General features: G+C 46.9%; 1 protein-coding gene across 1 annotated transcript in view; it reads right to left on the bottom strand.

Moving 5' to 3' along the window:
* Positions 1-25,384, bottom strand: part of RP1 (RP1 axonemal microtubule associated) — a 2,616,437-nt gene that overhangs the window by 54,682 nt on the left and 2,536,371 nt on the right. The window contains exon 60 of the mRNA XM_086965756.1: positions 15,387-15,462. Coding sequence (XP_086821882.1) covers positions 15,387-15,462 — 76 coding nt within the window. The remainder of the gene's footprint in view (positions 1-15,386; positions 15,463-25,384) is intronic.

The raw sequence follows: 25,384 nt of genomic DNA, 5'->3' as shown, positions 1-25,384 counted from the left end.
GAGAGAGATAGACGAAGCATGAGAGGGAGGGGGAGAGAGAAAGGAAGAGGGATAGAGGGCAAGAGAGAGGCAGAGGAAGATGGGAGTGAGAGGGATAGAGAAAGAGGGAGGGGGACAAAGAGAAGTTGGGAGGGGGAGAGAGAGAGCGGAAGAGGGGGAGAGGTAGCGAGAGAGAGGAAGAGGGGAGATGGAGAGAGAGAGAAAGCAAGGGAGGGAGAGGGAAAAGATAAGTGAAGCCCAGGGCATATGAACAGAAAATGTGAGTACCAGGGGGCTGATGGGGAGGAGCTACACAGGGGGCCCGGAGCACACAAAGAGAAATTGTGTGGAGATTTGGCTCCCATGGAAAGACCTTTTAATGCATGGGCTGAGCACATGAGAATCCTTAAGTAGAAGTACAAACTGCAATGTCCGCGGGACCCCGTGTCATAAAACAGGAAAAACCATGCGTGACACAGAAGAGATTTACTCTCACTAATATTTTATCTGATTTCCTTGATGCTCATCCACTCCCCTATCAGTGAAAAGTATGCTCTAAGTGTTTTTTAGCTCCTTCCTCACCACCCACCATAGAAAGATGTACAGATCTGTGATGACATCGGCTAAGAACGGAAGCCATGCAAACTGTTTCTTCAAGGCACAGACACAATTCCATCCTTCAGCTGTGCCTACACACTGTGTACCGAGATGTAATCTCACTGCCCTATATGGCCCAACCGCTACTATTTAATGATCAGTTCAATGCACTTTATTTACTTGGCATAACTGTGCAGTACAGTTTTTCTTACATGATTTCTTTCCATAGACTGCCAGAGTACCTTTCCGTTTTTTACATCATTTTATATAAAAGCAAGCTTTGGTAAAACCAATAGTTTCAGCTTTTCCACAATAAAAGGTTGCCTGGTTTGCTACTGTAGATATATTACAGCCAATTATGTGGTCACGAGGTGGGGGCAGGAAGAGCATGAAAAAAGAGAAACAGGGAGAGACTTTTATTTAAAAAGAAAATCACAAATAGTGCACTGGCCGTAAGCTCAGAAAGGAAGCAAAGGACTATTTGGACACCTTCAGAATGCACATGATGAGGGCAGTGAGTGGAACATCTATTTGTGTGCATTGTAAGAAGCTGGCAATGGTGGCATGGTGAGCTGGCACTGGTGGTCTGTAGTAGGAACTGGCACTCAGGAGCAGGCTGGCACAGGCCTACTTAGACGAGTTAGCACAGAAGGAGTGTCAGTATATAATTAAATGGCTCTGGTTGGAAGTGGAAGGTGGTTGTAGTGTTCAAAAGCATTCACATGGCGAGGAGAGGTGTGCCACCTTGCCACTTTTAGACACTGGCTGGAATTCCTGCATTTTCAACTGAGTTGTAATAACCTGCAAATGCACTGAGGGAGCTCAACATAGATGATAACATTTTATTAGTAGACCACGTAGCACTGATTACCAGGGGTAAACCGAACATATATCCCCACTCACAGGGCACCGTGGTTATTCCTTGCCCAACAGGCTCTTGAGAAACCAATGGTTAATGACAGCAGAAACTGTAGTGAATGACCATGCTTTTTTGCTGGTACCCCTGGGCTATGATTCCACTGACCATCTGTGTAAAATCCATTCAGTCCTTCATTACAGGGGTCTGTTTCACACTCACCCCTAGTGTGTTCCGCGATCTGGCTAGCTTGTTGTGTGGAAGGAGACCGAGTATAGTAAAAGTAGTGTCCTCTGCGACAGCATATTACACGCAGCAATATATGGTGGGTGCTGTCACTCGCCAATGGCTTCCCTTTTCTTGAAGCGTCACATGTCGTCGCACCTCAGAAATTCGGATAACATTTACTCTCGTCTCTGAAAACAATATACATTCAGCCAGGTGTGGTAAATTTAAATTACCTATACTTAATTTATGCGGTAAAGTTCAATAAGAATAACTCAGTCAAAAATAAGAGGCAGAATCCGTGGTATTTGAGGTTTTAAAAAGGGTTTTATTCCTTAAAAAGGAATTGGGTATATGGTTCGAACCATGGCAAATCGTATTCCGTTGCCACTAAGGCTCGGGAAAGGATAGACAATACTTTATTGACAAGTTATCATATATATAGTCAATGCATTACAGTAAAGACAGATGCAGGAGGCGTAACAGCTGAGAGGAGAGATAAGAATACACATACGTAATGAAAGAGGCGTTACAATAGGCGTGCATGAGGGCATGTACTAGAAACGTCATTATGTGATATCACAGGTGGGTGGATCCATAAGAGAATCCTGCAGTGTCAGCAGAAATATATGGCAGAGATGAGCGCGCAGCAGTATGACGTGTAATTGACGTGTAACTGGAGGGTGAAGGGGACTTGACATTTAGCCTTACATGAGGAGACAGAAGTCTGGGGTGTCAGAACAACCTAATCCCAAATCGTATCTAATATCTTGTGTTTAAGGAACTGTATTATCTGGAAGGAAAGGTCTCTTGGGCAAAAGGCTATTCTATACTGACTGCTAGTGCGTGCATATGTGTCTACGTGTCTGCATGAGATGCGAGGGGGCATGGGCCTACCATGGTAACAGGAGCTATGAATTACTTGCATGGAGACAGTGAGGCCGGGCCCTTTGCTCTGCAGCTGGAAGGATGTTTTCCTAAACTACTAGACAGGAATGTATTTTCGAGGAGCGGAGCAGATAACTTGAAGGCAAAATACCGTTTTGGCAGGCAACAGGCTGAGCCAGGCACCGTTAGCCGCGCAGGGAGTAAGACAAAGGTCATGGATACAGATGCTCATCCAGGCTGGAGCATTCAGAGGCAGAAAAGCAGGAAAGGACTCGATGACAGGAATCAGGGCCTAACTCGCCTGAGCCAGGGAAAACGTGAAAAGTGCACCATGAAAAGACGTTGGCAAGGCACACTTAGGAACGGAATATCTGACCCATTCATGGTGGATCTGAAAGAGGACATGTTAACGTTGGACGCAAATGTATTTGCGTCTTCATAGCTGATACAGGAGGGAAGTTACATGCACTTTAAGCTCGTACATGGAGACGGTGGGGTACACGTTAGGGAACATTTCTGACCATAAAATTTATATTTCCTCATTCCCTCCTTGTTCCCTAAGGACCCTTCATGAAATATCGATACTCATAAGTCTATCAATCTGTTCACATAGTATCATTTGCTCTTCTTTCTTCTTATGTCGTTTAGAATGAGAACTTGAATGAGGAATACATGATGTGGCGCACAAGCCGCAAATCGCTGGTCCACATTGTAGACATAGGCAACAACTGAATACTATGAGAAGGGCAATACCTAGGAAGGATAGGATCTTCCATCCCCAGGCTGACAACGTGGTCCAGAACCAACTGGACCAAGTCCAGGTGCCTGGATTCTGGTGCATCTGACTTGCAATTTTGTGAAGACGAGTAATGGCTCTATATACTGATGGCACGTTTTCTGGAATGAAAACACAGCAACTCGATCCGATGACTCTACAGGCTCCGCCCCTATCGGCCAGGATGACGTCAAGGACGAGACGATTTTGAAGAACAACAATCCGCATCGCAGACTGCTCCTCTGTTAAGTTGCCTAGGGCAGAAGTAGTCTCATTCACTACTGCTTCGAGGGTTCTAGTTAACTTGCGTATCAGTTTACTATTAAAGACAGCACCTAAGTAGGGAAAGAAACCTTTATTGAAATCTGTGTATTGCTCCCATGCCGTTTCAGTATAGTCGACAATCGGGAGATCTCTCTGGGGTCTATTGTGTACTAGATGGGTATTCCTATGATAATCAGGAGGAGCTAGGAAAACAGGTGGCAGAAGGAATGCAATGTAACAGGTACCGTCCCAATCTAGAGGTAAACGTATATATGCGGTATGACCACAAATGAAGTAGGAATGTCGTGAAGCTTTAAACGCAGACTTGCCCTTATCACTGAATTCGATCACAGTAGTACATTTACTATGACCCAGGTGTACTGAACCATTCTTTCTAACACATAATTCACCTTTGACTGGTAACACTGACATAGCAGGCAAGACTGGCTCGGATTCGGATTCAACATTCAGAATCATGAGATTAAGTGTAAAGCTACCTAGTCCATATACTTCATTTTCTAGATCAGTCCCTGTCCTTTTGGGGAGTCCCTCCTTGTCAGGGAAACATACTTTATGCAGAACTGTGTTCAGGTTTCCCCATACCCAGTTGCCCTTGTAAACTACTGTATTTGAATCTAAAGAATTAATCAAACTAAACCATGCGCCACAGGAACCATTATGTGTGAACGGGTACGGAAAAAGGGGCAGAACTCCCTTGTATTTCTGGTAGGGAGGGAGTCGGCCACATATCCAACAATTTGTAGCGTTGCTGGTCTGATGAGAGTGATGTAACATACTAATGAAGGTGTTGTTGCGTAGCGCAAGTCTGTAGGACAACTCATGCGGGGGTAATTCACTAAAAGAATGTTCGGCAGTGACGTTGAAAGCAGAATGTGCACGCTTGAAAATAGGGTCATAGATGTGCAATAGTATACTTGCAGCAATAATCAAAAGACTTAGAAAAAACATAATCAATAGTGTCACTATACAGTGACTACGAAGTGATTTACAATATTCATGTTTCTTGAGCTGTCTCTGTCTATCTCTCTCTCTATTTCGGTCTAGGGGATACATGTCAGAAACTAATTTAACCGATTCACCTAGGGGAGGACTTAAACTATTAAACTGTCTGACTTGCTAGACCTTAGTTTCAGTTTGTATTCTTGAGAAGCGGTTTTCTCAACCAGGGGGAGTTTTGAGTCAGTCTGTGGAGGAGGGCAGGGCTGAGAATTCAAATCAGAAGGCTGTCCGTGAAATTTCTTGATGTGGCTCGAGTGCAGCCACCCCTTTCGGCCCTCAATTTTCACAGCAGTCCTCGTCGTCAAAAGTACCAATTTCGGCGTTTGCCAGCGGGGCTCCAGCGGGCTCCGTCGGTCGAAGTTCCTTATAAAAACATAATCCCCAGGAACCACTTCATGGGGCTTCACGTCGGTATTGTCGGGAAAGGCTGCAGCTACCTGTGAACGACAAGATTGTAGTGCAGACATCAAGGAGGCAAGGTAATCTGTCAGCATATTACAATCAACATCAGTAATTTTACGAGGTATAGGCGTCCCCCACATATTTGGTGGCCTACCGAAGACCACCTCATACGGGGATAGCCCTGATCGAGAATGCGCTATCATTCTCATGTAGAAGAGCGCAACTGGCAAAGCTACTATCCAGTCAACGCCTTCCTCTCTGCATATTTTAGCAAGTCGAATTTTCAGAGTCTGATTATGGCGCTCCACGAGACCTGCTGCCTCGGGATGCCGGACACAGTGGAATTTCCACTGATAGCCTAACAGGAGTGTAACTTGTTTTACAAGCTCGGATGAGAATGGCTGGCCGTTATCTGAGTATACGATACGTTGCAAACCGTACCGTGGGAAGAATTCGCGAACCAGCTGCTTGGCAGTGGTCGGAGCAGTGTAATCTGGAACTGGATATGCTTCTGTCCATCGGGAGAGTGCACATACAACTACGAGGACATATTTGAATCCTCGACAACGTTCCATCTGGATATAATCCATCTGGAGGACTTCAAAAGGGTGATCGGGAGGATGAAATCCACCTTGCTCTACAGGGATGCTTTTACCTGGATTGAACTGACAACAGATCATGCAAGTACGCACTTTCTGTTTGGCTGCTGCTCGTAAGTGTTTGTTGAACCAGATGTTTTGAATACTGTCTAGCATAGCATTTTCTCCTAGATGTGCAGGACTGTGTACTGTGTCGATGATAACTTGAACCATAGAGTCGGGGAGAAACCATGTACATTTTCCCTTCGTCATCCATCCCTGATCTGTTTGGATCCCTCCTAGTTCAGTCCATTTCTTTATTTCATCTGGTGTGGCATGTGTCTGTATGTCAATTACATCATGGGCGGGATCCCTAACTGTCATGCAGTGTGTCGGTGTCGGAACTATTGTCTTTGTCAGGTCAGTTGCGTGAGTCTGAGCTGTGTGCTTGGCTGTTCGGTCTGCCAGGTCGTTACCCTGGGAAACGATATCAGTGATTTTTGTATGTGCCTTGCACTTCATGATGGATATGGCAGTAGGCAGATGTATTGCGTCTAACAGAGCTTGAATGAGGGGACCGTGTTGAATGTTGGCACCGTGAGAAGTTAAGTAACCTCTCTCTCGCCATAATACGACGAAGTCGTGCACAACTCCGAAAGCATAACGGGAATCTGTGTATATGTTAACTCTCTTGTTCTTGGCTTGGATACAGGCTTGTGTCAGAGCGATGAGCTCTGCAGCTTGAGCTGACAGGGTGTCAATACAATTTGTTTCTATGACTTCAGTGTCTGTCGTGACTGCGTAGGCGGCCACTAATTCTCCTGTACTTGTTCTCATACATGAACCATCCACATAAAGTGTCAGGTCTGGGTCTGGTAATGGAGTGTCTGTCAAGTCTTGTCTAGGCTTCGTCGTAATAGTAATGACTTCAATACAATCATGTGCCAATGGGTCTGTTCCACTTAGCGGCAAAAGTGTGGCGGGATTTAATGTACTACAGCGTCTGATCTCTATGTGTGGCTGAAACAATGTCAATTCATAACCTGTCAGTCGTGCTATAGTCAAGTGCTGGGTCTGTGTTCGGTTTAAAAGAACTTCCACGGAGTGTGGAACTTGTACTGTCAACTGATGTCCTAACACTATAGAATCACTTTGTCTGATTGCTAGAGCTGTCGCTGCAACTGATTTCAAGCACGCAGGCAGGGCCTGGGCTACTGGATCTAATGTGCTAGAAAAGTAAGCACACGGTTTGTGTGAACCTGCTTGTTCCTGTGTGAGTACTTACAAGGCAGTACCTTCGTGTTCAGTAACAAAAAGTGTAAAAGGCTTATTGTAACATGGTGTTGCTAAAACAGGTGCTTGACATAAGGCTTTCTTTAAGTCTTCAAAAGCTTGTGTATGTTCCTGAGTCCAAGGGAGGACAGTCGAAGACGCTGCCTCCTGGGTTGTCAACTGAATGAGTGGCTTTGCTAAAAATGCATATTGGGGAATCCATTGTCTGCAGTAAGAAGTGAGGCCTATGAAGGCCCGTACCTCCTTTTGGGTCTTGGGTCGTGACATATTTACAATTAACTGGATGCGATCAGGTGTGAGCTGTCTCCCCCCTTTGGACAGCAAGTGCCCAAGGTAAACAACTTGCTGAGCACAGAATTGCAGCTTCGAAGGGAACACCTTGTGCCCCTTGTCGGCCAGGAAATGTAAAACAGTCAGTGATGCTTTTTCACATTCAGGTTCGCTTCGGGCGGTGATCAGCAGATCATCGACATACTGAAGTAGAGCAGTGTTATTAGGCATGTGAATACTGTCGAGTTGTCTTTTCAGTGCTTGGCTATAGATGCTGGGGCTTTCTGTGAATCCTTGAGGTGCGCGTGCAAATTTGAAGCTTCGTCCATTTAAACAGAATCCGAACAAGTATTGGCTTTCTGGGTCAATTGGAACACTAAAGAAAGCGTTCTTCAGGTCAATTACGGTAAAGAACGTTGCTTCTGGATCGATAGCTGTCAATAATGAAGAGATATCTGGGACCACGGGGTACTGTGGTACAATACATTTATTTAATTCGCGCAGATCAATAACTAATCGATAAACTGGTGGTGCATTGGGATCGGTGCGTTTAAGAATTGGAATGATAGGTGAATTACATACATTGGAGTCTGTTTCCACAACTACTCCTTGTGCAATGAGCTCGTCAATGATTTGCAGTAAAGCCACTACAGCATCTGGGGGTAACTTGTATTGTCGCATTCGGGATAATACCACTCCTTGCTTGAGTGTAACTCGATATGGGGTGATGTGCATACAACCTACATCAGTGGGGCCTTGCGCCCATAAATGTGCAGGGACATTCTGTAATCTGGGATCCATATCTCTCAATACATAGTGACCTTTAAAGTCGCGCATAAATAGTCGTACTCCTTCCGGAGAACAACATATTACAGCTCCTAGAGCTTTCAGTGTCTTTATACCTAGCAAGTTTTCTGGGCATGATTTGGTAAGTAGTAAGTCTGTAGTACGTGTTAAAGGGCCAACTGCGAGGGGAAGTGGTTGCGATACTTCGTTAATAATAGGCTTTCCTGAAAATCCAAGGGAAACATTCTGTGAGCCTGAGAGGGGTGCCCCTGGAACCTCGTCGTGACTGATAGTTGTCCTGCTTGCCCCTGTATCAATTAAAAACTTTCTGTCTTTCCCTAATATTTGACTATGTACATAAGGACCCTCTTGATCTACAGGAACCTCAATAAGAGGCAAGCCAACCTCCCTCTCTAGGCTGTTTCATGTGTATCGCTGATAGTCAGGATAATCATTTTGCGCATACTGATACATCTGTTGTGTCGTGTTTTGTGTTGCGGTGATGGGCTGTGACTGTGGCACTGCTACGGTCTGTACTGTCTGTTGTGAGGCTTGCATAGGCTGGATATTCTGTGGTACCTGTTGTTGGACCTGGTCTTGTCTGGGTGGACGTGGTCTCTCTTTGGTTTTACCCGTAGAGATATTATGTTTCAAAACTGCACAATCGTTTATATAGTGACCTGGCTGCTTACAGTAGTTACATGTCCCTTTAACAGGACCTGCTGAATTATTGGACTGTGTTGTACCCTTTTTCTGGCCATCAGCTGGAACTGACTGAGCAACTAGCATTTTCATTTTCGTGTCTTTCATACGTCTTTGTTCGTGTTCCTGTTCTTCTCTAATTCTATTCTGGTGGTACTGTAACATTTGTAACATTTGGGATGGGGAATTTGCTTGCCATGTACTCTCGACTTTATATACACGGTTCTTAACCTGGGGCAGGGAATTCTCGACTAATTTTGTTACAAAAAGGTGCGGGTATGACTCGCTACTTGGTTTCAGACCACTGTTAATAATAAAACATTTCTCGAATCTTGAATAATAGTCACTAGTGTCTTCATCGTGTTTCTGTTTACAGGCTGAGATTGCATCCCAGTCTTCCTTTTTCGTTGTCAATAATCTTGGCAGAACTTGCACAATTAATCCTGGTAATGCTTTAGCTTTGTCCCCAAGGCCTACCCCTGGAGTACGACCATTTTCTTCATCCTCTATCTCGGTCCAATTAATCTTTTTATCTCCCACCTCCCATTCTTTCTCTTTGAGTTTCTCGTAAATGCCGGCTGGCAACAGAACCTTTAACATTTTCATAATATCTGAATATGTGTAGTCTCCCATGAGTAGCATATCTTTAATTTCTCGGTGAAAACCTGCAGGGTCTTTATCATGACAGGGTACTAGTTTCTTCATCTCGAGCAATTCTATTTTTGTGAGGGGTGTATATACATACACACGTTCTAGTGTGTCATCATCTTTTCTTACTGGATGTACTTCTCGTAAGGGATTCTGTCTGTCTATGTAATACGTTTTTCTTTCCATGAAGGGAGCTGGATCAAGTCGTGGACACAAGAAGGCACTGTACCTGTGCCGATGTTCTAGAATTACTTTAATTAAATCAGTACCTAGACCTCTCCATTTCCTCATGAGTAGTTCTATCAATATATCGGGTAGGGGACCTGGATCAGAGTGTTGGCTTTTATACAATATAAGAAGATGTTGTATCATGTACATACCAGCTAAACGCTGTTCGTGTGGTGAAAGATTCAAAAACATGCGTGCTAGCGCATCATCACTGTATTTATCAGGACTGTCAGCCCATTGTACTGCTGACCTGGCTAATTCTTGTTCATCCATAGAATCGAGTACATGGTACCCCATTCGTTCTCGAAGTATTTTATCCGTAGCCTGAAATAAGTGTTCAGGCGTCTTCGGATTTGACATGGCAGCTTGATAAAGTCTCTTACTTTCTGGACGTACCGGACGTATTGAATTATTCAAGGGTCTTCCCTTACCTACATAAGCTATCATTTCTCTAGCTGGTAATTGTAATTGTAATTGTCCTGTTGTCGTTCCTGGTTGATCGTCCTCCTCCGAGGATTCAGTCTTATCTGCATCATTCTCTATTTCAGGCTGTTCTCTTTCATGTATCTGTACTACTGTTTTTCGGATCCTTTTGTACATATTTTCTATACAACTTTGTCTATCATGTTTTCCGTCTGCTATATTCTGACCCCATTTATTAAGTGCTTTCATTTCTTCCTGGTCTACACCAGGCCTATCTCTGTTTCTTATCAAGCAGTTTATGAAGAAACGTAACAACAGTTTTTGAGTATCGACTTTCTGGTATGCCATGGCCTCGCCAATGCTTTCAGGACCTTGCCCTGTTTGGACAAAGTGATATATTTTGTCTAGATGATCAACCATTCCTGGTAGTAACAGTAAGTAGTTTGAGACTCGTCGTAGACGTACTGATGATAGCATCATTCTGTCGTCATCTTTACCGGGCACTGGATCATATCTACAGTCTGTAAGAGGCTCATTAAGTATGTCGTAATTCGCTGATTGTGGTGTACGTTGGTGTGCTAAATCCCTAAAAGTCAGTCTATGTGCTTGTGGTGGGGTCTGAAAACCTCCTGTGGCACCTCCTGAGGTGCCAGGTCCAAAAGGATTGGTTGAGTGGAAGATAGGGAGAATAGGTGCAGGAAGAGGTGGTGGAACGGGCGGAAAGTGTTGAACGGCAGGAGGAGTTTGTTGCTGTAGAAGTGGGGGCGGATTATTTCGGTGCGGAGTGCCATCAGCGGGTGGCGCCTGGACACGTGGATCTGTATATGCGGGAGCTACATCGTCTAAGTAGGATGAAAGGAAAATGTCCTTTGCGGTCTTGCGGTGTAATTTAGTCGGGAGCAATGGAGGTGGCAGATCTTTTGGTACTTCCGGGGTGGCCTTAGGTAAACCCTCGGTCAGAAGAGGATACATACCATTCATAAGAGTGTTTCGTTGTCTGTCTACTTGTTCTGCTTTTACTCATATACCTTCCTCAACTAATACGTTTTCTCGGGCTTTGTCCGACTCCTCTCTACTCTTTTCTTCTTTTCTGAGCGCTTTCTCTGTGCGTCTATGCGATTCTTTACGCCATAATTCGATGGCATCTTTTTGTGACTGTCTGGCTTTCTTTTTCCATAATGCTTCTTCTACTCTCATGATGCAATCAGCATCCCATGTCCCAGCAGCGGGCCATCTCTGATTCTCTGTTAAATCTTTAGTATAATCCACCCACAAATCGAGATATAATACGGCATCTAAGCCATGTTTGTGGTACATAAAGTACCCTGGAGTGTCCCTAGGTGGAATAGGAACAGCTTCCTCGAGTACCCCTTTTCTGGTTTTTATCTGTCTTAATTTGGAAAACAGCGGCATCTTTCAGCCGTGCTGCTTGATACTTGATACTTACTCGAACTTGAACACAGTTAATACAATAAACACAGTAATGAAAATCGAACAATCACTCATACCACGACATTTAAAACCACATTAAAACAATTTAAAACGAACAACAATAATTAGAATAAAACTAGCTAACTGCATGATACAGGATGTACTGCTAAACAGTACAGATACACCGCTAAAACAGTGCAGACCGGATATACTGCTAAACAGTACAGATACACCGCTAAAAACAGTGCATACCGGGTCTGTGTACCCAAACCCGTCTTGACCGGCACAAACTAATGCGCACGTCTAGATGCGTCCCCAGCAACGGTACTCACCGGGAAGCACTGAACAGAAGGCCTCGGAAACTCGACACTGGACTGGACTGGGCTCGACTCGTGACGCAGATACTTCGGAACTTCGGAACCTGGTGGGCCTCCGTATACCTCGGATCTTGCTCTCTCAGCTAGGCTCTGGTTGGGATCCTCCGCACTCCTCACCGCCTCGTCTGGGTGTTGATTGCAGCCTCAGTCACCTCCGTTGGCCTGAGGGAGATACAGGAAATCCTGCGGGTACGCGTAGTTGTCCGTCCGGCTGTGGCAGGGGACCGGGCCTGCAACGCACCTCCGGCGCGTAAGGTGGGGGAGGGGTCCCTATTCGGGCGCCAATTATGTGGTAAATTTAAATTACCTATACTTAATTTATGCGGTAAAGTTCAATAAGAATAACTCAGTCAAAAATGAGAGGCAGAATCCGTGGTATTTGAGGTTTTAAAAAGGGTTTTATTCCTTAAAAAGGAATTGGGTATATGGTTCGAACCATGGCAAATCGTATTCCGTTGCCACTAAGGCTCGGGAAAGGATAGACAATACTTTATTGACAAGTTATCATATATATAGTCAATGCATTACAGTAAAGACAGATGCAGGAGGCGTAACAGCTGAGAGGAGAGATAAGAATACACATACGTAATGAAAGAGGCGTTACAATAGGCGTGCATGAGGGCATGCACTAGAAACGTCATTATGTGATATCACAGGTGGGTGGATCCATAAGAGAATCCTGCAGTGTCAGCAGAAATATATGGCAGAGATGCGCGCGCAGCAGTATGACGTGTAATTGACGTGTAACTGGAGGATGAAGGGGACTTGACATTTAGCCTTACATGAGGAGACAGAAGTCTGGGGTGTCAGAACAACCTAATCCCAAATCGTATCTAATATCTTGTGTTTAAGGAACTGTATTATCTGGAAGGAAAGGTCTCTCGGGCAAAAGGCTATTCTATACTGACTGCTAGTGCGTGCATATGTGTCTACGTGTCTGCATGAGATGCGAGGGGGCATGGGCCTACCATGGTAACAGGAGCTATGAATTACTTGCATGGAGACAGTGAGGCCGGGCCCTTTGCTCTGCAGCTGGAAGGATGTTTTCCTAATCTACTAGACAGGAATGTATTTTCGAGGAGCGGAGCAGATAACTTGAAGGCAAAATACCGTTTTGGCAGGCAACAGGCTGAGCCAGGCACCGTTAGCCGCGCAGGGAGTAAGACAAAGGTCATGGATACAGATGCTCATCCAGGCTGGAGCATTCAGAGGCAGAAAAGCAGGAAAGGACTCGATGACAGGAATCAGGGCCTAACTCGCCTGAGCCAGGGAAAACGTGAAAAGTGCACCATGAAAAGACGTTGGCAAGGCACACTTAGGAACGGAATATCTGACCCATTCATGGTGGATCTGAAAGAGGACATGTTAACGTTGGACGCAAATGTATTTGCGTCTTCATAGCTGATACAGGAGGGAAGTTACATGCACTTTAAGCTCGTACATGGAGACGGTGGGGTACACGTTAGGGAACATTTCTGACCATAAAATTTATATTTCCTCACAGGATCGCTACCCAAAAGACTCGCCTAACGCACTGTGACCATGTGACTTAAAGAAATGGTTCACAACCTCTCTTTCCTTCTTTCATTTAGTTGCTTCCCTGTGAAATGGATCCAAAAAAGAACAGATGAAAGAATGCTTAAGCACTCCTCCACACTCTTCTCCACTGGTTCAAACAAATGATTTTTCTCTGAAGCCATGAATGATTAGAGCTAGTAGTAAACAGCATGGTGTTGACCATGGAGACCAATGGAAACCCGCCTCATTATAGCTGATGAGTGAGATAAAAAATGGGCAGTTTTGGACTTGTCAAACTTTCTTCCACTCCTTCAGTACAGCACCAAGGTTCGCATGATGGAAGAAGATTTAAATGAGGTCAAACTGGACCCTCATACTAGCTATAAAAATTATAAACATTAGCATTTACACAATCCTGAAGCTCAGCATATCACGGGCCCGGGTCAGAACCTCCATACATCTGCTGGGCCAGCTGCAATTTCCTGGACTTTATCAGAGTGTCCTGGTCACTGTGATATTGTAGTACTCTTCCCTTTAAAACTTCGACTCAAATCTAAGGGACTTAGAACCTGAGAAAAAATGTTTAGTTCTGTACAGGTAGAAGTGGTTAAGAGCAGGAAAGCACCTGAGTTTGACTTCACTACATCATTTCCATATATAACCGAAAGCTTCTTATTTGTTCCAGCACCACCACTAATCGTAGAGTCATCACAAGGACCTTCTCCTTACATCTACACTTGGGAGAAAGCTCATAGGAGATCCACCAGAGTTGCATCAATGTCTCTTAGTTAAAGCGAGCCAGGGTGAGGAGCTAATTTCATCCTCCTCGTCTTTGACCACAGGAAAATAGTCTCTTTAATATTTGCTTACACATCCTGCTAGCGAAAGCTCTTCTTAAATGTAAGTGCTGCCTGGCAGTCCAACCTGGTAGATGTATAACAACCTGCCATGTAGGGGACAGGCATTACTGATAAGCCACTGTGTTCCTGCAGAATGAGAGCAAGAAATATACAAAGGCAGATCCTGGTGGAGTAAGACACTCATGGGGAGCTGGTCCAACACACCACCTGCCCCGCTCCACCTAGAGGACATGAGCAGGGGCTGCCCGATGCCAACAAATGACTGGCAAAAGCATGGCACTTGAGAACGTGGAACATCATATAATCAGCAATAAAGATCACAATGCAATTTGAAACAAGAAATGCCTATTGTAGTGCATGGGTCACTGTTTCCTCGGTGGGGACATGCTGCAACCAACCACGGCACTATTGCAGGTCTGAAGCCATGATTTTCTTGTCACACAGTAGAAAATGTACACTGAAATCTATTTGAGGCATTTAACCATAATGCTGTAGGCCTATTTCCCATGCCACCTTAATGTGATGTTAGTTAAAAGTTAAATAATCCAATTGGGATAACCAGTTTTTCGTCATATTAGGGCTAGAGCGCACCAACTGGGAAACTGAATGTCAGTCTCACAGTGTTCAAAAAAAATTGCCAGCAATAATCAAACCAAAGAAAATGGGGATGGAGTGACCACTCAAAAGAAATTCCATTCTCATAAATAAATTGGCATCAAAAAAGGGTTATTTTACATCTCAGGTAATGAAGTGGCACACAGCAGTCGAGATATGCTCTTTTCTCTGTAAATTTGAACATCTCACGTAGAATAATTTTGTTGATACCAAGCCACGTAGTTTACTTAAAACAGAACTTGATAACTAACCAAATAAACACTTCACAAACGCTTTTGTCACTGGAAAAACATGGTGGATACTCCTTCAAGTGTGATGGTGATCCCGTACAAATATGTCTACCAGCTCAATGCTGCTGGAGAGAGAACATGGATATGACCATCACTAACATTGTTATTGCACGATATCCCCCTGAACTAACACTCGTGATGTAAATATGGTGGTAAACGATGGTAGCAACGCTATTACCGCCACGTTAATTCATGTAAAGTTTACGAATAGGTTCATGATGAAAAAGCAAGTCTGCAAAAATGGACCAGTGGAAGCTATTAGTAAAGCATAGTGCCAAGAAACCACACAAGGCAGCTAGCTAGTCGCAGTACAAATATAGAGGTAATGCTTAGGGGTAATCTGACGAAATAGCACACTAACCTGTTGCAGGAGAAGGTATGCATTTCACTTGCAGACAAATCTGTGATTTCCACTTTTTCAACAAACCAGCCACTACCTGTGTAGAAAGGGAACTGTTAGAACTTTTCTGTACAGCAGTACAAAACAATATTTTATAGGCTCATTGTTATCACTTGCTTTTTTTGTCGTTTTTTTCCAGTCTTAGCTATTGCTTGGAATATGTCCAAAACGTCGTTTTTTTCTGTACACAAAAGTGCAAATTGCAGGTGTTCTTTTTTTAGTGTTCCTGTAATCTTAGTAATCTTTCTTTGAGGTTCGGAAAATCAGAACACAACTAAACATTGTTTACAGTACTGTGCTCAGACACTCGAGCTTTGAGGGACATGGGGACACATTCTGTACAAGACTTGCTCTCTCTCACAACATTGTGTTCTTTTCTGTATAATTTGATCTATATCTAGAAGAACATTTTGCTAGGTTCAAAGTAATTGGTGGTTTGAAAAAAGCAGCAAAGTGCTGCTGTGTTTTTACACATTCGGTATACAATCGACGAACCAGATGTGAATGTAAATGACATGTAAACACGTAAAGGACACTATTTAAGAGTGAGAGAGTCAGAGAGGAAAAAGTGAGAGAGAGTGTTTCAGACAGAGGGAGAGAGAAAAAGAGAGACGGAGAGAGACAGAGATGGGGAAAGACAGATGGCAAGAGAGAGTAAAAAAGAGAGAGGGCTGGTGGCACAGGGAGAACCGAGAAAGAATGGGAGAGAAAGAACTTGAAAGCGCATATTGTTTTGCCCCCATTTACAGGGGCGGCCTTAGGCATGTGCAAGCTGTGCACCTGCACAGGGCCACCAAACCCCAGGGGCCACCACGCCAATATATTTCCTTAATATAATAATCCTCTGAGAATGGATACATATTTGTGTGGCGGCCCCTGGCAGGGATTTGGCGGCCTCCGGCTCTGTTCCACTTCCAAACACCCTGACCCCCTAGTCCAGGGGGCTCAGCCCCGCCGCTACCCCATCTTCCGGGGCCCCCTACCTATACTCCCTGCCCAGGGCCGCCCCTGCCATTTACGAGCGAGATTGAACGAGGAGTGATAAATGCAGAGGGTGGAGCCAGTATCTCGGCGCAGTGAAAGCGAATGCCCGTTTGCGCCAGTCTACGCAGGGCAACTGTCAGATTAAAAGACTGGCGACCTGCTAAAAATAGAAGTATTCAGTATGTGCCAGCTTGTAAGGGCCGAAGGAGTGGCGCTCTGCGCATGACCACAAGGGCTCAGGCCTGAAACCCATGGACTGTATCTGTGTAGCCACAACAGCTAATACCCAGTGTGAGTGCAATGGTGCTGGCCAAATTAAGTCTTTCAGAATTAGTAGGCCACAGAACACCCCATCCCTTACCTGTCACTGGAACCTGGGGTTAATCAAGCAGAGGGAAAAGAAATGGACGTTAAACAAAATAAAAAATGTTCCATGCAAACCAGTTTTGAAAAGAAGGTTACATAAATTAATGTGTCTGATGTAAAGATGAGTTCAACAAAAGTATTTTCACTAGCAGTTGATTAACAGGCTATTTACTGATGTACTTCAACATGCCAGCGATGGAAGGTCAGGTCAAGGGCGGGGTAGTACTCTTAAGAGAGCAGGAAGTTACGCAACAGGAGTTGAAGTGATTCAACACTTAATTCTTCTGTCAGGTGGTGCTCCTTCGCACAGAGAGGTCGTAAAAAAGGGTTAAAGGGGCATAGAAAATAGTCTAAGAGAGGGGCACCTGTAAATACACCCATCGTCCCAGTAACCATTCTGTGTAGGCCATGACAGTCGTAGATTTGAGAATACCAACACAATAACACATCAGTTTCGGAACAACACCATTTCGGTATTAAGAAATAAAAGTTAAATGTTTTTATTACATAATGTATCATTTGAGTCTTGTCACTGATGACATACCCAAGGAGATTTTTAATGAATTTCTTCAAAAGAAATATATTATCTTCAGAAAAAATTAGTCTGCTTTTTTATGTGTTTAATTTCGCAGTATAGGCTTCGCTTTTTCCTTCTTGTCTGCAACGAACATGAAAAAGTGAGACACCAGGTGAATATTCACAAGAAGGTGTAATAACCACAGCAAGAGTAGCGTAATGCAACTTGCAACATCGCAGCCCATCGCAGGAAAATAACCCAGTAGCCATGTGGAATTCACAACTCTGGGGTAGCATGCGATAGACACCAGACAACATGGCAAATGTTCGTGTGAAAATAAACGCCATGCTGCAAAATTTGCGATACACAAATGCAAAAAAACATGCAATGAGGCTAATCGCGGTACAAAAAGAAGCAAAAAACGGCTGCAGGCCTGCAAATCCCACCTGTCTGGCGGGACAATGCACCATAAAAACCCTGGGAAAAACACACCAGAGACAAGTCAAAGCATGTAGCAACATGGATGCACCCTGACCCTGCGCAGAGCCCAACTCGAACCCCACAACCCCCACAGACTACCAGCAAGGAACAATGGGGTCAGGGAAGGCAAAGGAGAAGAGGGAGAGGAAGACAGAGTGCAAACCGCAGGAAAACAAGACCAGCGTCACAGACGTGACAGAACACTACCAGCAACTGACCGGCAAGCAGAGGAATCCAGCACCCCCCAAACAGACACAATGTACAACGCCATACAGTCTGCATGCAAACTAGAACAATGCGCCAACATATATGCCAACACAAAGGCAACACGCCCCTCCCCTACACATCGCAGAGGGGCGCACAACACCTGCAGCAGCGCACATATTACAACGCATCAGTGATGGCAGAGAGGACCACCAGACCGTCGACACCGAAGCCGTACAACAACTAATGAACATAGCACGCAACCCTCTACCAGGACCCGGACAGCCAAGAGACCCAGAGGAGAACACCGAGCCTGCAACAGACCACACATCAGTAGGCACCCGCAGGCACAGCTAGCTCACAACACTTCACCCACCCACCATTGGCACCCCAATGGCATGTGTCAGCATGCCAAAAGGAGGTGGCCCAACAGGTTTCGGAGGGGACCGAACCCATGGAATGCGAACAAGGACACATACATAGGGGTCTATCACCCTACAAGTCCCACCCACACCCCATTAAGGAGACCCACACTGCCATAGAGACACATGCAGATGCAGATACACAACACAGAACCACGCCCAGGGGAGCGCAATTAGCAGTCATACACCCATGCTGGCTGTGTGTACGACAGCCCTGGCCACTCCCCTCACAAATGGAGTGGGCGACGACAAAGCTACATGTCCAGGACCCAAACTGCTGCATCCGTTGACATGGCTGCATACGTGGTTCACAGCACAATGTAAAGTCGTAGGGCCCAGGGACCACATGCATACTACAAGACCACAGGGACACATGCAGAGATCATGTTGAACTGGCTACAGGCACGTGCGCCTGACCCCTTTATTGGCAGGGCCACATGTACAGTGACACCTTTGCTGGATGTGTGTGCGGTGAGTGTAAGCCATTCCGCACGGAATGTCTGTTGGCAACCACTTGTACATTGAACACCAGTGCAACGTAAACAGAAAACACATGCAATACAGAGTCAACTGATGAGCAACATGGGGTGATCTAGATAAAGTCCAGAGGACAGCCAACATGCAAACAGAAGTGTCTGTGAGTTGCAGTGCACTGGACTGTGGACACTGGAGATGAGAGCGCTCATGTGCAGAAAAGGTCTCGGATTGTGCCCCTACAATATATTCCTGATGCAGATGCAGTGGGGTGTGTCAGATCATCTTCACCATCAAGGTCTCAGGGCTCCACACTGTTTGAGGAGACATACCTGTGTAACCGCTTCACAGCACAAAACACAATCAGCTACGGACAATGGCCTGCGATGCACTGAGTCACTGGCACCGGGAGTGCTGAGCAGGGTAACAGGCTGATGATGGCAGCCATGACAGGCCTGAGCAACCACGAAGTCTGTCACGACACCGCTTCAACTCTGGCAGATGGCGTTTGGAGGTGCTACTTGCGGTGGTGGTGTGTGCCTCCTGCGGTGATGCGTCGTCCGAGCCGGTCTGGACTCACTTTGGTGTGTGAGCCCTGGTGGGACGCATTTGGGCCCAGAGGCTGCGTACAGCACAAGGCCACAGAGTCATGGCGTTGATGAGCCTAAGGCCCATGCCTCAGGGCCCAGCCTATGTCTCCGGAGAAGGGGTCCCGGACTTGACCAGCAAAGAGTTAGTGGCCCCGGATGCACTGCGGTCAGTGCAGGCACCCAGCCACGGGACAGTGACTTGCGGTGCAGTCAGATGGGCCATGCAACCTGAGTGGGTAACCATCATTGTCCGAGGTGTATGTTTCGGAGTGTTTCGAGGGACAGTGGAAGGTGTCCTCCAGGTCAAGACGCCGAAAGGTTTGAATTTATCCGTAAGCAGCTAATGCAAGAGTGGAATGCGACAGCTCATTGCCAATACCAATTCGGTATCAGCTACATGGGGGTGAAAACTGCCCCCTAGTCCATAGGCTCAGACACCACCACTGTTTAACCTGAGAGTGTCCATGAGTGTCGGGAAACAGACTTAGTGGCACCGGGGCTGAGTGGGGATACAGACTGCGATGATGCCTGTACACTGATATGGACTCTGCCATTGCCGAATCATGACTCTGTGACCTACTGGACCGCAGTGTAGGCCATAGTCAGCGGTCAGCAGTGGCCCACAGCCATGTGTCTTTACCTCGCGATGCACAGCGCTAGTGACACCAGGGCAGTTGTCGGTAGTGTACAAACACCTTCCTAACGATGATCCTTTTCTCTCCGCCAAGATGCAAGGCGACATCCTCTTAGGCCTTATTTATTTATTTTATTTTAGCGATTTGTAAAGCGCCTGGTGACCCGAGGGCATCCCCGCGCTATAATCTTGAAGGCGAACCTGAGGGCAGAAGGGGGGATTTTTATTTAGGAAACAACATCGTTTTCAATTTCTTCCTGAACATCAAGTGATTGGATTCCAGTCGGAGGGTACGGGGGAGAGCGTTCCATCTCGTGGATGCATTAATCGAGAAGCGGCGGCCGCCCGTACGTGTCTTCCTATGTCTAGGGACATTGGCCAGATTCTCATTCTCCGAGCGGAGGGACCTGGGGACTTTGTAAGGAGTAACCAGGACTCTTAAGATATTTGGGCCGGAACCATTAAGCAGCTTGTGTGCAGTGCAAAGGGTCTTGAAATCGACCCTTTGGCGGATTGGAAGCCAGTGAAGAGCCTGGATTGCTGGCCTGGCTGATACTCTGGAGGGGAGATTCCAAAGTAGCCGGGCGGCTGCGTTCTGCGTTCGCTGGAGTTTGGACAGGGTAGCTTCTGGTGCTCCGAGGTATATCATGTTGCAATAGTCCAGCCGTGCTAGCACCAGGCCCTGGACTAGGACTTTCCTGGATAAGGGCGGGAGTAATGGGAGGATCATCCAGATGGAGCGCATTAGGCCAAAGCAGGTCCCTGCTGTCTTGGTGGCTTGAGTCTTCATCGACAGCTCGGGCTCTAGCCATACTCCTAGGGTTTTAATTTCCTGTTTCGGGGTGGGGATTTCCCCGAAAACGACTGGCCAAACCGAAGGAGGGATGGTGGACCACTGCTTGCCCAGAAGCATGACCTCGGTCTTTGACCCGTTTAATTTGAGTGCTGACTCACACATCCAGGTGTGGATATTTTTAAGGCAATTTTGTAGATTGTCCGGGTGTTTGTCCAGTTGGGAAAGTGAGACGACTAGTTGGGTGTCGTCTGCGTAGCTTACTATTTTAATCCCGAAGGGGGTGACCACATCTTCGAGGGGGGCCATGTAAGCATTGAATAAAGTTGGGCTTAATGAGGACCCCTGGGGGACCCCGCTCGTGAGTGGGAGGGTGGCAGAGTGAAAATTGCCATCCCATACCTGGAACGAGCGCCCTGAGAGAAAAGACTCTATCCACTTGAGCGCTGAACTTGCAATCCATGCCGCGGCTAGCCGATGAAGAAGGACACGATGGTTAACTGTGTCGAAGGCTGCGCTTAAATCCAGGAGGATCACTGCCACTGATCCTCCTGAATCCAGGATGCATCTCGCCTCCTCGATGACGGCGAGGAGGGCGGAGTCCGTGCCATGACCTGGGCGGAAACCCATCTGGGACTGCCGTAAGATGTTGTTGGTTTCTATGTACCGTGACAGTTGGCCATTGACCAATTTCTCGGCCACCTTGCTGATACAGGGGAGGAGTGAAATTGGTCGGTAATTCGCCATGTCGGCTGGGTCAAGCTGGGGTTTCTTTAGGAGTGCCTTAACAATTGCACTTTTCCAGCTGGGGGGGACCGAGCCTTGGGAGAGTGATATGTTTATGAGCTCTGTAATTGTGGGCACTACGACTGGGGCTACAGTTTTGAGGAATCTGATCGGAGCGGGATCTAAAGGGGATCCGCTTTTCATTTTGGTCAAAGTGGATTCTACCTCGTCTCTTGTTACTGCTTTAAAGGAGGTGAGCTGGGGAAGCAAACTGTTTCCTGAGTAATTAGTGGAATCCTCAGTGTTCGTGTTGTTCGGTAGGCTAAGAGGGGGCAGAGATGTTAAGATGCGGTCGATTTTAGCATTGAAGTAGTTGGCCAGCTCATTACTTCTGTCCACCGGGGGTGTGTTAGATGAGGGTGGAACAGGTTTTTTCAGTAACTCTTTAACGATGAGATAGGATTCCCTTGCCGAGTTAGTAGTGTTTTTAATCCTGGTGTCATAGTGAGAGGCTTTGGCGAGTTTCAGGGAAACTTTGTATGTTCTCACCGATTGCTGATACGCAACTTTGCTTGCGTGCTGCCAGTCTTTCCTCCTTATCCGTTCTGCTTTTTTACAGTGCTTATGGAGGGTCCGGAGTTCCGGAGTGTACCACGGGGCAGATCCTGGTTTATCGTTCTTATTCCCGCGAGTTTTTATTGGGAGGATGGAGTCTAGAGAAGTGGTAATCCATACTCTGAATTTACTGTCCGCAGTGGTCGGGTCTTCCGAGGGGGTCGGGATAGATGAGTTCAGAGTTCTGGCCCAATCCTCTGTGGATATTCTGGCCCATGCTCTGTCCTAATATAGGTGGTGGGTTTGTGGCGTTTCTTGGGGACTCCTGGAAGGCAGAAAGGAACCATGAAGTGGTCCGTCCATGGGAGAGGAAGGGACTCAGTGACTTGAAGAGTGATGTCATTCGTGAACACTGGATCAAGCAGATGGCCTTTGGAGTGCGTGGCACCGGAGTTTGCTAGGTGGAGGCCAAATGCCGCCAGTTCTCCAATCAAGTCGACTGCTCCTGTGTCTAGGGGGTCATCGAAATGGATGTTAAGGTCCCCTAGTATGGAGAAGTTGGGGGGGAGTGGGCTTGAGATGCGATAGTCTCAAGGAGTGCTCTAGCGAAAGTGCTTGTATGGCCAGGGGGGCGGTAGATTAGGAGTCCAGCTAGTGTGTGGGTCGGACCTACATAGATGGTAAATTGGAGGCTTTCGGAGTCCGTGATCTGGGCGTCGTTGATTCTGCAGGTGAGGTGGTCACGGTGAATAATCGCCAAGCCTCCTCCTCTACCCAAAGGGCGGAGCTGGGATTGCACCAGGAAGCCTGGGGGAGTAGCTAGGATGACGTCTGAGTCCGAGTGGTCTGTAAGCCATGTTTCTGAGAGGAACAGGATATCAAGCTCATGATCTTCTATAAGATGGTTAATTAGCAGTGCGTGTCTGGGGAGAGAACGACAGTTCAAGGTGGCTAATTTGAGAGCTGTGGGCAAGGCAGGTCGGCTGGGGAGTTTGAGCTGGGCAGGTCGGCAGCGAGTGCAGGTGGTGTATGGTCCTTCAGGATCATGTATATAATTGCATGCTGTGTCAATAGGGGGTCTAAGACTAAGGAGGTCCCGGCGTGAATAGTTTACCACGGAGGCAGCCTGGTCCGGCAGGGGTTCTGGCCCTAGGCCCGGCTGTGCGCGGATGGGCGCAGACGGACTTGCCTTAGGCGCTCCCGCTGCGCTCGTCCGCTGCGCTTACGGTGACAGCACATGATGTAGGGGGCAGGGGGGGCGTGGCCTTCAGGGGGCGTGGCCTGAGTTCTCGTCGGCTTGGCGTTAGTGGCAGGGAAATGTTCAAACAGCGAGTGAGCGCTAGGTCCGCTGCTCGCTGTATTCCCAAGTGAAGGTGAGTGCCCTGGCGCTTGCTAGCGCGTGGTGAGATTAAAACACAAGTAATTTAGTGACACAACAATTTTCTCAGCAAGTTTAAAAACCTCCCGGCTTCCGCCTCAGGAGTGCGCGATCGATAGATTAAAGTCGCTTGTAAGCAGCGCTTTAAATACCGCGTCAGGGGGGCGTGGCCTTCAGGGGGCGTGGCCTGAGTTCTCGCCGGCTTGGCGTTTGTGGCAGGGAAATGTTCAAACAGCGAGTGAGCGCTAGGTCCGCTGCTCGCTGTATTCCCAAGTGAAGGTGAGTGCCCTGGCGCTTGCTAGCGCGTGGTGAGATTAAAACACAAGTAATTTAGTGACACAACAATTTTCTCAGCAAGTTTAAAAACCTCCCGGCTTCCGCCTCAGGAGTGCGCGATCGATAGATTAAAGTCGCTTGTAAGCAGCGCTTTAAATACCGCGTCAGGGGGGCGTGGCCAATGATGTGTAATTAGCCTTAGCACACTCGAAGTTCAGTTCCAAATCTGTGGCCTACTCGAGCACAGCCTAGGCCAAGAGCAGTGTAGGCTGGAGGCAGTGGACAGCACGGGACATTCACAGAGTGTCACCAGCATAGGTTGGTGGCCCCACCGGCCTGGGTAGTTCAGGTTCAGTAGCATCATGTGTTCGGTCTCCGTGACTGTGACCGGCCTTTCATCCGGACTGAGCCGCATCTTCCTCTTATTCCTCTCAGTGTGTCCAATGGTGTGGACTCAGCCAATTGTGATTTGCGACTAGGTGATGGATGTGAGACCTACTGGTCCGCAGGGTTGTCCTGGTCCCTCATCCATGGTTTGCCGGATGGCGTTGGATAAAGTTTGTGGCAGCACGGCTTGCCGGATGGCGTTGGACAGGGTTTATTTTAGTATGGCTCTCCGGATGGCGTTGGACAGAGTTTGTGGTAGCAGGGCTTGCCGGATGGCGTTGGACCGGGTTTGTGGCAGGTTGTGTTGTCCCTATTAGGCTGTAGTGGACAGTGACATTGTCAGATGTTGGGCCTGTGAGGCAGGTGCATTTCCTGGGGGGGGGGGCCTGTAATTATCTGCGCTGCCCCTGTGGTGGTGCCAGGGAAGGGTGGTCCTGGGTGTGGTGTCGGTGGGTGTTGTGGCCCTCTTAGGTGTCCGTGCTGCATGTTCAGTTGTTCCATGGTATCTGTTGCCCTTCCGATGATGCCCTGGGCAGGGCCCCCTTTTCTGGTGCAGACTGCGGTCCGACTTCACACCAGGTCAGAGCAGGTGTAAAATTCCTGCTGCTAACGTGCCTTATCGCATGTTTTGTGTTCTTATCGGCGTTCTGTCTGGTCATTGTGAATATTGAGGTGCGGTGTTGTTGGGGGTTTTTGAACTGGAACGCCTACTCTGCATCTCATTAGCAATAGTTGCGGGGGTCCTCTGTGGCGATGTTTTTTGTAGTTGCTATCGCGGGAAAAGTGATGCTGTGGGCTGTTAGCACCTGCTTGTGAATGGTGGGGTAAATATATCTCGACTTTGGCTGCGATAAAGTGCAGTTAATTCCGTGATAGCTCCTTGTGAATATGCCCCCAAGTATTTAAACGGATTGTGGGAAGTGCCATACATTATATGGATACTGCAAGTCACCTCGGAGTTCCATTACCTCATTCAGGTACTCAGCCTTCGACCTCGCTCCTCCTGAACACGGAACTCCGGTGACTTGCAATATCCTTATAATGTTCTGAAGAGGGTTCTTTACCTCATGTCTCTGTGCAGATGAACTGGAGCTGCATTATAGTTAGAGAGGCCTGGTAAGACTAGGTTAGTCAATAGGCATATCAGTTATTGCAAATTGACTGATCTGTCAA

This window comes from Lissotriton vulgaris, chromosome 4_1 (genome assembly GCF_964263255.1).
Source record: "Lissotriton vulgaris chromosome 4_1, aLisVul1.2, whole genome shotgun sequence".
NCBI classification, from domain to species: Eukaryota; Metazoa; Chordata; class Amphibia; order Caudata; family Salamandridae; genus Lissotriton; species Lissotriton vulgaris.
This window is presented reverse-complemented; position numbering and strand designations above follow the sequence as displayed.